At 40.2% G+C, this 13,984-nt stretch overlaps 1 protein-coding gene across 1 annotated transcript in view; it reads left to right on the top strand.

The window, feature by feature from the left end:
* The window catches only part of LOC136885056 (neurobeachin-like protein 1), a 398,107-nt gene that overhangs the window by 68,524 nt on the left and 315,599 nt on the right, over nt 1-13,984 (top strand). Inside the window, exons 15-19 of the mRNA XM_067157452.2 lie at nt 414-744; nt 5,646-5,827; nt 8,075-8,264; nt 11,529-11,662; nt 13,118-13,277. Of these exons, the coding sequence (XP_067013553.2) occupies nt 414-744; nt 5,646-5,827; nt 8,075-8,264; nt 11,529-11,662; nt 13,118-13,277 (997 nt within the window). The remainder of the gene's footprint in view (nt 1-413; nt 745-5,645; nt 5,828-8,074; nt 8,265-11,528; nt 11,663-13,117; nt 13,278-13,984) is intronic.

Raw genomic sequence — 13,984 nt, 5'->3', positions numbered from 1 at the left:
CAGTAGTTTCTAATTTCATCATTACCGGGCAAGTTGGCCATGCGGTTAGGGGCGCGCGGCTGTGAGCTTGCATCCGGGAGATAGTAGGTTTGAATCCCACTTCCGGCAGCCCATGGCCACTTCCTTCCGGCTCCCAGGTCTTTCCTATCCCATTGTCGCCATAAGACCTATCTGTGTTGGTGCGACATAAAGCCACTAGCAAAAAAAAAAAATTCATCATTACGCAGCTCATTTCTTCACTTACTTATGCACATTGGATTTCTGAATTTCGTGTGTTTTTTTCTGGTCATGCAATGATTGACGGTTATGTAATGGTAATTATCTACTGAACTACCGAAGAGATACTTTTCCAATTCTCTGTGCTTATTCACTTGTGTGATCTTTGCTGATTTTTTGTGTCTTCTTTCTTTCAGCCATTCACCTACTGTACGATAGGTTCGGTGGTACACAGGACTGTCAATACCTCGGGGACTGTAGAAGGGAAGGCTAGTGGGAGTGATCGTGGACCTCTCAGCAGCATCACCGACAGAGGTCTGCTGCCGTCGCTCATCAACCAGGTCCCAAACTACTTTACACTCCCCTTACGTTCGTCCACACCTCTGGATCCCAACGTCAAGAGTTTTCCTGCTGGCATGCAAGACGCCATTCTAGGATCACCTATGTGTCTCAAAGGACAGATTGGATTGGCCTGCCTCTTCCAAGAGGCCCTGACGCAACAGCACGTTAAAAGTCTACATGAAGGAGGTAATTTTAAACTCATTGAGATTTTAGTGCAAGATCTGGGGAAGGAAATTGGAGACAGAGTGGTATAAACATAGCAAGTTGGCTATGTGGAACGGGTCATGTTGATGTAAACTTGCATGTGGGAGACTTTGGGTTTGCGCCCCACCATCACTCTACGAAACCATGATGATTTACCGATGTGATATACACAAGACAACTTCCTTAATAACTCACTGCTGATCTGTGACCTTGTGGTATCAAAACAACTGAATTACAAAAACCACCAAACTCGCATCTCTGCACAACTCAACGTCGACTTCTCACAACACTCATCATATATATATACATATTGGCTAGGATTCTAGATAATTCTGTTCTCTTACAACACAGTATTACTTCAAAATGTCTGGAAGATCTTATAATAACATCAGGAAGGCCTTTGTAAGTATCTGTCCTAGAATTGTCATGGCACATAACCTAAAGATATCTACAGACATCTAATTATTAGATTATAAAACACATCCTTAGTACAGGAAGCTCATTTTCATTAAAAACATTCTCTCTCTCTCTCTCTCTCTCTCTCTCTCTCTCGGTCTCTTGTTTGTTGGGGTTTTCCTGAGCAACTTGGGAAACAGGAATGGTTTATTTACAAGTGATAAGCAAGAAGGACATTCCACGAATAATTAATGAACAAGGGGAGTGTGTATGTGAGGATCTTCAAAAGGCAGAAGTATTCAGTCAGCAGTACGTAAAGATTGTTGGTTACAAGGATAATGTCGAGATAGAGGAGGAGATTAAGGCCAAAGAAGTAATAAAATTTACATATGATAACAATGACATTTACAATAAGATACAAAAGTTGAAAAATAGAAAAGCGGCTGGAATTGATCAGATTTCTGGGGATATACTAAAGGCAATGGGTTGGGATATAGTACCATATCTGAAGTACTTATTTGATTATTGTTTGGTCGGAGGAGCTATACCAGATGAATGGAGAGTTGCTATTGTAGCCCCTGTGTATAAAAGAAAGGGTGATAGACATAAAGCTGAAAATTACAGGCCAGTAAGTTTGACATGCATTGTATGTAAACTTCGGGAAGGCATTCTTTCTGATTATATTAGACATGTTTGTGAAATTAATAACTGGTTCGATATAAGGCAGTTCGGTTTTAGGAAAGGTTATTCCACTGAAGCTCAACTTGTAGGATTCCAGCAAGATATAGCAGATATCTTGGATTCTGGAGGTCAAATGGACTGTATCGCAATTGACCTGTCTAAAGCATTTGATAGGGTGGATCATGGGAGACTACTGGCAAAAATGAGTGCAATTGGACTAGACAAAAGAGTGACTGAATGGGTTGCTATATTTCTAGAAAATAATCTCAGAGAATTAGAGTAGGTGAAGCTTTATCTGACCCTGTAATCATTAAGAGGGGAATTCCTCAAGGCAGTATTATCGGACCTTTATGTTTTCTTACATATATATAAATGATATGAGTAAAGCAGTGGAATTGGAGATAAGGCTTTTTGCGGATGATGTTATTCTCTATAGAGTGATAAATAAGTTACAAGATTGTGAGCATCTGCAACGTGACCTCAAATGTTGTGAGATGGACAGCAGGCAATGGTATGTGGATAAACGGGGTTAAAAGTCAGGTTGTGAGATTCACAAATAGGAAAAGTCCTCTCAGTTTTTATTACTGCGTTGATGGGGTGAAAGTTCCTTTTGGGGATCATTGTAAGTATCTAGGTGTTAATATAAGGAAAGATCTTCATTGGGGTAATCACATAAATGGGATTGTAAATAAAGGGTACAGATCTCTGCACATGGTTATGAGGGTGTTTAGGGGTTGTAGTAAAGATGTAAAGTAGAGGGCATATAAGTCTCTGGTAAGACCCCAACTAGAGTATGTGTTGTAAACAAGATAAGGTTTACAAGAACACAACTTATTTATTTGCTTCACACAGAATTCTACAGTATGTACAGGAATAAAACATAAAATTTTCTTGAAGCAAAGTAGATGATTAATCTTGAGAGAGTTTCTGTTTCTCTACACTATGTACACTCTGAATGTATTTACACTCACTGCTATCTTGAAAAGATAGTTCTTGGGAAAGATATAGTTCGTGATAGTTGAAAACTATCATTTGCACTAGCATAGATTAGCTAAGAGAGTTCCTTCTAACTTGAAGTGTCTGAGTTCATAAGCTTGTACTAAACGAAAGCTATGTTCACAATTAGAGAATCTAATGTGTGTGTCGGAGATTGAGTGAGCTAGGGGATGTATGGCATACAACATCGGGGCTCGACATGGATGAAGGAACTGGAAAGTGGAGTAGTGACCTGAGGTGAAACCTCATACTACCAGAATTCCGTCCACCTGGTCGAGACACATTTTTAAGAGGAGTAGCCTCCGTGTTCGACGTTCAGTGTATTCTGGAGCAGGACACTTGGGAGAATCCTGATGAGTGACAGACAGGGAGCTCCTTATATACTCCACACGACGTAACAGACACGCGCACTGAAGACTGCGCGTCGAGTCTCGAATGATCCACGCTTGCGTGCGTGCGGCTGGCTGGCTGGCACTGAGCGAAGAGAGCGGAGGACATACAACAGTATGGTTCCAGTGTATGGGACCCTCACCAGGATTACCTGATTCAAGAACTGGAAAAAATCCAAAGGAAAGCAGCTCGATTTGTTCTGGGTGATTTCCGACAAAAGAGTAGCGTTACAAAAATGTTGGAAAGTTTGGGCTGGGAAGAATTGAGAGAAAGAAGAAGAGCTGCTAGACAAAGTGGTGTGTTTCAACAATGATAAAGGTGTTTTAATTTATTCCACCTATTCAATACTTATATTTTCACGTATAGTTGTTACATAATTAAATTCTAAGAATTCTAAGAATTTAATTATGTAACAACTATACGTGAAAATATAAGTATTGAATAGGTGGAATAAATTAAAACACCTTTATCATTGTTGAACTGTTAAATTTTCAATACGGACCTAAAATGAGGTTTATAACATGTAAAGTGGTGTGTTCCAAGCTGTCAGCAGAGAGATGGCGTGGAATGACATTAGTAGATGAATAAGTTTGAGTGGCGTTTATAAAAGTAGGAAAGATCACAATATGAAGATAAAGTTGGAATTCAAGAGGACAAACTGGGGCAAATATTCCTTTATAGGAAGGGGAGTTAGGGATTGGAATAACTTACCAAGGGAGACGTTCAATAAATTTCCAATTTCTTTGAAATCATTTAGGAAAAGGCTAGGAAAGCAACAGATAGGAAATCTGCCACCTGGGCGACTGCCCTAAATGCAGATCAGTATTGATTGATTGATTGATTGATTGATTGATTGATTGATGTAAGCTTAACGTAACTTCCCCTGAGGGTAAAAATTGACACCTGGAGAAAAGATTTTTCTAACATTATAAGCGAGTTGAAATTAATGAAATCTTACTTGGAATGCATCTCAGAGGAGAGTTGTGTTCATAGCGATGTCCAGGAACCCACCATCCTACCCCCGGAAGTACACTTACTTTTATAACCTAATGAAGAGTATTACGTGACATTTTCATTGCTGAAGTAGCTACTTGCATTCCTATTGGCCAATGTAAAGTGGCACATGATCTCATTCCCATCATTTATGATGATCATATTCCGTTACCAACCCCAGGACAATAAAAGCGCAAGGACCCCAGACCCCCTTTACTTGTCACTATATCACGGGTCTTGTCCAGGTCCTATCCTAACCATCCGCATGGAGAGAACCAGTCCAGATCAATGGTGTAAGAATCACCACCACCACCAACTATCGGAGCACCACTCGCTCATTAGTTCCTAAGTATGAGCACCGCCTGACAACATCCTTCCTGAGAAGGCCGCGAGCATCTAAACAAAGGACAGTCGTTCCGTGCGGGTGAAACTCTTGTCTTGTCTCCAGGGAGCAAGTATTGATCCCCCCTGAGTAATACAGATTTAAACAAGTTTCCTGAATGACTTTAAATATATCAAGGGTTATTTACAACCAATAAATATAACCTTAAATACCTAAGTTACTTTGCCTGCTGTCATTTCTTGATGGATCCATGGCTGTGACAATACGGAAGCTGTTGGGGTATGGGTGGTGCTGAGTGATCAAATGTGTTGTTCATAGGTTCATGCTACAATAGCACTGTCTGGCCCAGTGAGGAAAACAATGGCAAACTACTTCACTCCTCATCTTGCATAGTATGCCTCATTTTGGTGCTGTCATTGGTTTTTTGTGGTTTTCTTCTAACTGCATAGTCTTTTGGTGGTGCTCTTTGAGGATCCAGCCAGCCTCTGGGCTGATGACCTAACAGACAGACCTAACTTCTATACACATGATTAAAATTAAATTTATGACATACAGACTATAATGAAAACCTACAATCTGTTTTCCAGTCTTTGACCGGGCCAGGGATGTAATGAATGAACCATATATAGGCTGTTAGTACGATGGGGTCGCCACTCCCAAAGTGATATATTAATGACTGATAGATGCTATGGAATGAGAATGGAATGTGTTGCTGGAATGAAAGATGGCAGGGAAAACCGGAGTACCCGGAGAAAAACCTGTCTTGCCTCCACTTTGTCCAGCACAAATCTCACATGGGGTGACCAGGATTTAAACCATGGTATCCAGCCGTGAGAGGCCAACGCGCTGCTGTCTGAGCCACGGAGGCTCCACATACAGTCTATAATATATTGAAAATTGTTTTCAGTTATACAAATAATATAACTTGCATCACAAAATTTCCATTGCTTGATCCTATGCCTTGTTTTTACAGAAATTTTAGAGTGTGAAGAATGTTGAGATTCTATTGTGTAATTTTAAATGCATGTATGAATTCTGTCTTCCAATTAATTATGAATATAAGGAACTTATTTTCTTGTTTCAGGGCCTAATTGTCATTCTCTGTTTGCTCTTGAAGATCAACCGGACTACACTGAACTGAGCTCCAAACTTGTATTCTGTTTCTCTCCAGCTGCTTGTTGGAATAACTCCTGCCTGGACCTAGCATCAGCTAACAAATACAATGGGCATGTGATAGCTACACTCTGCCATACAAAGAGTGTAAAGGTGAGCTGCTTCCTTATGAGTTGTGGCTCTGAAACTTATTAAAGGGACCTCAGGTTGAACTCTGATCAGTATATATAAGATTATTGAAATGAAGTCATGTCCCTGTAATTCCTGTTCTGTGTAAAACTCCTGCTCTCCAATATGGCTTCTCATATCCCAGTGTCATTCTGAGAGCCATTCACTTCAATTAACTACTCGATTCTCATACAGCGCTGAGCTCTCTGTAACCATCCAGCTTGCTATTCATTGGCACACTGCTGAATGTCTCGTGACTGACTCACAACTCTCTCGCACTCACTTGAAGATGACTCCAGAGCTACTGACATTTGTCAGCTTCACTCCCTATACAGGCCAGCAAAAGATTCTTGCGGTTTCCACTTCCGGATCATTCTGAGCATTTTCTCCATTGTTAGCCAGCTTCCAGCTACTTTTAAAGACCCGGGGCTGTTGTTTTGCTTGCTGGTGCCGTGCCCTCATTGCTCATTGTAGCCTCTTGCCACCCTCCCCTGCTCTTTCACCATTCATCCTTGTCACAATAATTTAATAATATTATTCCAACTCTTGTCCAGTTTCTCTGAGTTCGGGTATGAAGGAAGATGAAATCTTCAGAGCAAGTTTGTATGACCAAATGCCCTTCCTGATGTCAAACTCATCAGAGGAGTTAATGAGATGATGTGTAATAGTAGGAAGGGAGTGGTGCCAGCACATAGCCTACTTCTGCCTAATAGCACCAAGGGGTCTGCTGAAAGTTTTATGTCCCCATCCGATAGACAAATTACCATCAGCAGCATCATGTGCCCTCGCTCCATGTGAAGTCTGGCTCCATGGATAAATAGTTAGCATGCTGGCCTTTGGTCACAGGGGTCCCGGGTTCAATTCCCGGCAGGGTCGGGAATTTTAATTATCATTGGTTAATTTCGCTGACACGGGGGCTGGGTGTATGTGTCGCCTTCATCATAATTTCCTCCTCATGATGCGCAGGTTGCCTACGGACGTCAAATCAAAAGACCTGCACCTGGCGAGCTGAACATGTCCTCGGACAGTCCCGGCACTAAACGCCATACACCATTACATTTACTCCATGTGAACACTGTGTTGAGATATGGAATTGACGCCCGGGTTTTGGCTCTCCATCTAGAGCAGGGCCTCTCAAACGCCCAAAATCTCACGCGTGCAGATAGAGGCGCAAGAGCTCCGTGCACTGTGCATCGCTGCCGCTCGGCATGGCTCGGGTCAACGCTTCGTCTCTGGGCTACTCGGCTAAGCTCGGCTCAACTCGCCTATGCTCGGCTCAAGTCAGCTTGGATTTGGAGCGCTACGGCGCAAGTGGGGCAGAGGGAGACAGGAGACAGGCGGAGCGAGCGAGTCAGTCGTGAGGAAAGAGAGAGTAAGCGCTATTGCTCCAAATCGAGGAGTGGGGGGTCTGCACTCCGGTCAACCAAGCCAAGTAGTCTCTTGCACCGTGCACAGTGCATGCACCACGCGCATGCACCCTGAGAGGCCCTGATCTAGAGATTAGAAATTGTATACGACCACCTCTCTCCTACCCTGCCGGCCAACATTCTGCTGCTGAAAATTTAACCATGTAGATTTGACACCTTAGTGACCAGGCAGGCTAATAATAATAATAATAATAATAATAATAATAATAATAATAATAATAATAATAATAATAATAATAATAATAATAATCCTCCTTTCATGTATTAGTCCTACAGAAGAACTCTTATGGTCTATACAAAAGATTTGCATTTTCATGCCATCTCTTCCTGGGGCGTCCCAGAGATCTCTTCCCACTGGGGCAGTAGTTTATGACTGCTTTGGGGATCCTGCTTCTGTCCATCCTGTTTAGGTGTTCTAACCAATTTCTCTGGTATTCATAGATGTATTCAAATATAGGTCTGCTTTCAAGGTCATTCAGCACTTCTGTATTTCTTGTGTGTTCCCACTTAATGACTCCTGCTGTTCGCCGCATGTATTTCATTTCAGCTGTAGTTATTCTTCTCTCATCGCATTTCCTCAGGGTCCACGCTTCACTTCCATTAATAATGATGATGATAATAATAATAATAATAATAATAATAATAATAATAATAATAATAATCATCATCATCTTCCTCTTACCTAGGTTTGTTGAAACAAATTTGGCTCCATCCCACCATTCTCTATTCATGAATGTGTTCCAATCCTGATTCTGTTGTCTTACTGTGTTTCAATTGTTTTTTTGTCATTCTCTTTTCCACACAGGATGTTGTGAATGGGATTGGTGGTGTACAAGTGTTATTTCCCCTCTTGGAAAATGCTTCCAAGTCTGATGAAGGTCCTGACCTTAGTTTTCTCTCTCCGTCTGTGGAGAAAGAGCTTAAGCTCATCGAAGGAAGAACAAACTCTGTGGATTCTGATGACTGGGAGATATTGCCATCCAGCTCCTACTCAGGTGAATTATTTATAGATAGTTGTTAATGTCTGCATATTCTTAAATTGTAGTTAGTGTTTTTCAGGGTATACAGTTTGTGGATCGAGTGTAATAATATTTAATAAAATTATTCCAACTCTTGTCCAGTTTCTCTACGGGTTCAGGTATGAAGTAAGATGAAATCTTCAGAGTGAGTTTTTTTGACCAAATGCCCTTCCTGACATCAACCTCATCAGAGCAGTTAATGAGATGAAATGAATGACGTGATATTTAATAGTAGGAAGGGAGAAGGTAAAACATGGTTAATTAATTAAAAAAATTAACATTCCATAATTTAATGTGATACATCATTCCTCAAATTATACTTGTAGAGTCATATTTGTTAAGAATCATTATTCTTTTCCCACTCACTGTCAGAACAATTCTTCCAAATCTCATCAATTCTTAAGACTAGCGTTTTTATAGTTTTTATAGTTTACACCCATGGTATCCCCTGCCTGTTGGAACAGGTGACTAAAAGGGGCCCCAGGGGCTCTCTCCTCGAGAGCTTTGGCTGGCGACCACGAGGTCCTTAGCTGAGTCCATGCATTGCTTCCACTTACTTGTGCCAGGCTCCTCAATTTCATCTATCCTGTCTGACCTCCCTTGTTCAACTCTTGTTCTTTTCTGATGCCGATGGTATTAGAGCATTCGAAGCCTAGGGAGTCTTTCCTTTTCACGCCCTCCATGGCCCTTGCCCTTTACATCCGTTACTTCATTTTTTGAAGTGACGGATCCCTTCTTTTTTTTCTTCTTTTTTTCTCTCTGTCTACCCCCTGTGGGTGGGGGACGCAGATGAAGAATACACCCATGGTATGCCTTGCCTGTCGTAAGAGGCAACTAAAAGGGGTGACCAAGGGATAATTGTATTAGAACCATGAAACTACTTGTGATTAGTACCAACACGCGGGGAACACCATGGGTTGCCTTTACTTGCGAGTAGTACCACTATGTTAGGTACACAATAGGTTTGTGATTAGCAGCAACATAAGGCGAGTCTGTGTGGGTTTTCCAGTACTTGTGATTAGTACCATTGCAAGAAACACCACGGGTCTGGGCATTGCCTGTGATTAGTACCACTATATCAGCGACACTGTGGCTCTGCGTTGCTTATGATTAGTACCCACTATATGAGGAACACCACAGGAATACTGGCACCCGTGATTAGTACACCTTAGTGAGGAACACCATGGGTTTGTATTGCGTATGAGTGGAGGCACTGTGTGAGAAACACCATAGGTCTGCGTTACCTGTGCGAAGTACAATACTTGAGAGTAGTACCATAATGTGTGGAATACCGTGAGTCTACGCTATTTTTTATTAGCACCACAACATGACAAATACCATTGTTCTGCTGTACTAGCGATAAGTACCATTATGAGGTGCCGTTGACCTGGATTTTGGACCCCTTTATACAACAAGCATCCTTGATCCAGAATTGTGCTTTAGAAGCAGTCCTGTGGTCAGTAATACTAATTTTTATGATAGTTTTTGGGTTGGATCCACTGATTGTTTTAAATTAATATCCATCCATTCATTCTTAATTGTCTCATTTTTTTATTCTGGTCAGTGGATGATCATGAATTTTTAAATTTTCAATACATTTTGTCTCATTTTGTACTGTTAGGGACCGATGACCTAGATATTAGGCCACTTTAAACAACAACAACAACAATCATCATCATCATCATCATCATTTTTATAGTTTACAGTTTTCAGTGGTGCAGTCGGGTAGTTGTTGTCCTTCCATTCCAGATTCAGTCCCAGCTAAGGCTGGTTGCATTTGAGGCTGTTCAGATGTGTATCATTGTCTTCCATCATGCCAAAGAACTTCTGAGGGAAAAATAAATAACACTTCTACATCTCTTCAAATGTTAAGCCAATGAAAGGAATAGACAGTTGTATTTGTTTTTTTAAATACAAATTTGGATCAAAATGCAGTTTTCATTATTCTCAAAATTAATTTTAATTTCCTTTCAATTTTCATTTTTAGGAACCACGCACAAGGACCTTAAAAATGATCACTTGTTTCCTATTTTCTTCAGTTATTCCATATCTAAAATAAATAGGTTCTTACCTAACCGAAGTTAGTATGGTACCATCTTTGTCTTCGTCGCAGCCTGCAATTTGTCACAATTTCTTTGCCATTGTTATAATTGGTCACACTTAATTCTTAACTCATTCCTTTTTGTCACAGGTGTATATTTGCCACAGGTGATTTATTAATAACAATTGGAATTGGTCACTGGTGGATAATGTGTAACAGTTTAAAATTTGAGTATGGCTGTATGGCTAAATGGTTAGCGTGCTGGCCGTTGTTCACAGGGGTCCCGGGTTCGATTCCTGGCAGGGTCAGGAATTTTAAGCATACTTCGTTAATTTCACTGACACGGGGGCTGGGTGTATGTGTTGTCTTCATCATTTTATTCTCATCACAACGTGCAGGTCGCCTACGGGAGTCAGATCAAAAGACCTGCGCCTGGCGAGCTGAACTTGTCCTCGGACACTCCCGGCACTAAAAGCTAAACGCCATTTCATTTAAAATTTGAAATGGAATTCTTATTGAATTAATTTACAGTTGTTTATGAGTAGTATTGTAAATTTCCTGTTATTGTAAATTTACTGGTGTATTGTGGTCTAATGCCTGGAGACAGTCCAGGACGATTCCTTCCTCCTTATGTTGTTCACATTTTCCAACAAGGCGAGAAATACTGTATGTTTGTCAGTCTTAGCATATTTTCTGTTTATCTTCATGAGTGAGTGCCCAGTGTCCAGCCGTTCAATGTCTCTGTCAATTTCTGCTACCTCAGCTTGCAGATTTTGAAATACATAATTCAACAAGGGTTGGTTTTTCCAATTGACATGTTCAGTTGACTGTGCCATGCTTTACAAGAATGAATAATCCTCGGAAGGTTTTCAGTAACCCTGTCATAACAGTTCCATATCTCAGGAGGGAAAAGAGGTTGCTGTCTGCTTCTTCCACGATGTCTTCCCCTCGCAGAATTATGTTGTGGAAAGGAGGTAGTTAAATATTAAAATGTAGTATAGAAACAAGCTTCAAGTAAATACTGACCAATGCGCAATTCCAGATATTACAAATTATAATTCTGTGACCAGTTCTAACTGTGACAAATTGTAATTTTGTGACCAATTGTAACTCTATCAAATTCATTGTGGCGAATTCCCTCGATCCCCAAATGCTGTAGGAAGAATTTAAAATTAAAAAAAATGAATCTTTCTCTGCAGATTGGAAATTGGAGCAGAATCCAGTGTCTGGATTTTTGAGTCTACTGAAGAATATGATTACAGGGAGTCCATTCAACCAAGAACATCTGTTGAAAACTAAAGGGTTAGCTGTTGTTGGAGCCTTATTGATGAAGGTATGTAAAAATTACTGCATTTTCTCTTACAACTCACTTCAACTAGACTCAGCACTCTTTATCTGGCTATAATTCTGGATAATTTTGGTTTCTCACAAAGTAATATTAATACAAGATACCTGGGAGGTTCTACAATTAACATCCAGAAGTCCTTGGTAAGTTCATGTTCAAGAATTATCTTGAAGAAAGTTTATCATTTTGGCACATTACCTCATGATTTCAGGAAGGACTTAAAGTTACTACATAGTTAGATGTCCTTCATATGTCAGAGTTACAGAGTTCACTTAGATCAGCACACATACAACTGCATGTTTCCTGAACAACTTGGAATATGTGAAAGATTATTTACAGGTGAATAACTTAGCCTAATGTATAATACAATTGATTAAATCTAATACATAACCTAGCGTAATACGTATGAGAAATTGTTTCCAGTTATACACACACTTCCTAACTTGCATCAATACTTGCTATACAGAGTTTGGTGAATTACTAGAAATATTTTGTAGTAATGGTTAGTATGGTTTACTGGGTTTTATTTTTTTATAGTCCTCCAGCTAATCACTGTTTAAAGAAATATTTTTGTTTTTTTTGATGGCTGATTTTGGTATTTATTATTTATTTCTTTAAACTTCTGGCGTTCCACTACACTCTTAGAGAGCAGTTCTCTTGGCGGGTATAGACGTCTGGGGAGCCATCTGGTGGCAAATGAATGTACCATTTCCACTTCTATTGTATGTATATGTTGGGTATACAGCCTGAAGGCTGGTTTGATCCTCTGCAGCTCCGCCAACAGCTGTCATAAATAGCCTAGGTGTCACTGAAGAGGCATTAAGATTTTCTTCTGATGACGCAGAGCACAATTCTCTGCGAAACTTAAAGAATTTCACCTTATTTTCTTGACACTGTTTAAGCCCAAAAGCCTATACAGTATCATGTCTATAGGGCATAGACAAGTTTACGGCTTGTGGAGAGTTGATCTTTATCTGTTATTGTGTTGCGCGGTTCCCAGAATTTAACCACAGTTCGTGGAACTGAAGGTTTTGATCTGGTGATGGTATGCAGGGCAACAATTGTCGTGTATCGAGTCAAACATTTCCTAATGCTTGTGTTCTAGGCTTATCTTTGTTGTTTTCCCAACTGAAATTCATTTCTTTACCCACATGTTTATTGTTGAATGAAATAATTACATCTCAGTTTTAAAACCCTATGAAGAACTTTTGGCACTTTCAGAACTTCATAATTTATTAATGGTGCTGAAGAACCTTTTTGGGTTAGTGATGAAATCATCCAGAAATTGTCATAGTGACAAACAATTTTGGTTCAGTTCTATCTACTTGAAATATTGCAAACATGTGAGAAACCTTCTAAAAGTAACATCAAAATTTCAATTTGTAACCTGAGGGTTAACAATATCTGTTGATTGATACGTCTGTCTCTCTGTTCTTGTTTCAGACTAAACGGGAGCTCATTGATGTGAACGTGTTAATGGCTGTCCAGCTCCTAGTGGAAACAGCACGTGATGTGCCAAATGTCCCCCTTCTTCGGTCATTGTATCAGCATATTCTCTTCAATTTCAAGATTTGGTCTCGAAGTCAGTTTCATATCATGATTGGTAAGTTGAGGAATTTGCTTTTTACACTGTGCTTAGCTCTTATGGGTGCTTAGAGCCTGAGATATAATGCATGATGATGATGATGATGATGATGATGATGATGATGATGATGATGATGATGAGGATGAGGATGAGGATGCCTGGATGAGTGGCTCAGGCAGTAGTTCATTGGCCTTCTGTGCCCAAGTTGACAGGTTTGATCCTGACATCTGGGGGTATTTGAATATGCTAGCCTCTTGTCTGTAGACTAGCTGACACACAAAAGAACTCCTGCAGGACAAAATCTAACACCTCTACATTTCTGAAAACTGTAGTTAGTTGGAACATAAAACCAATCTCCTTCTTTTTTATATTTATTTATGTATGTATGTATGTATGTATGTATGTATGTATGTATGTATGTATTTATTTATTTATTTAACCAGGTGAGTTGGCCATGCAGTTAGGGGTGCACAGCTGTGAGCTTGCATCCGGGAGATAGTGGGTTCGAGCCCCACTGTTGGCAGCCATGAAGATGGTTTTCCATGGTTTCCCATTTTCACACTAGGCTATATCTTACTTAAGGCCACGGCCGCTTCCTTCCCACTCCTAGGCCTTTCCTATCCTGTTGTCGCCATAAGACATATCTGTGTCGGTGCAACATAAAACAAATTGTAAAAAATTATTTATTTACATTTTATGGCCCACATCGGATCACTCTAGCCAGT

Source organism: Anabrus simplex, chromosome 13 (genome assembly GCF_040414725.1).
Source record: "Anabrus simplex isolate iqAnaSimp1 chromosome 13, ASM4041472v1, whole genome shotgun sequence".
NCBI classification, from domain to species: domain Eukaryota; kingdom Metazoa; phylum Arthropoda; class Insecta; order Orthoptera; family Tettigoniidae; genus Anabrus; species Anabrus simplex.
The sequence above is the reverse complement of the archived record's forward strand: the minus strand, read 5'-3'. Positions and strand labels throughout refer to the sequence as shown.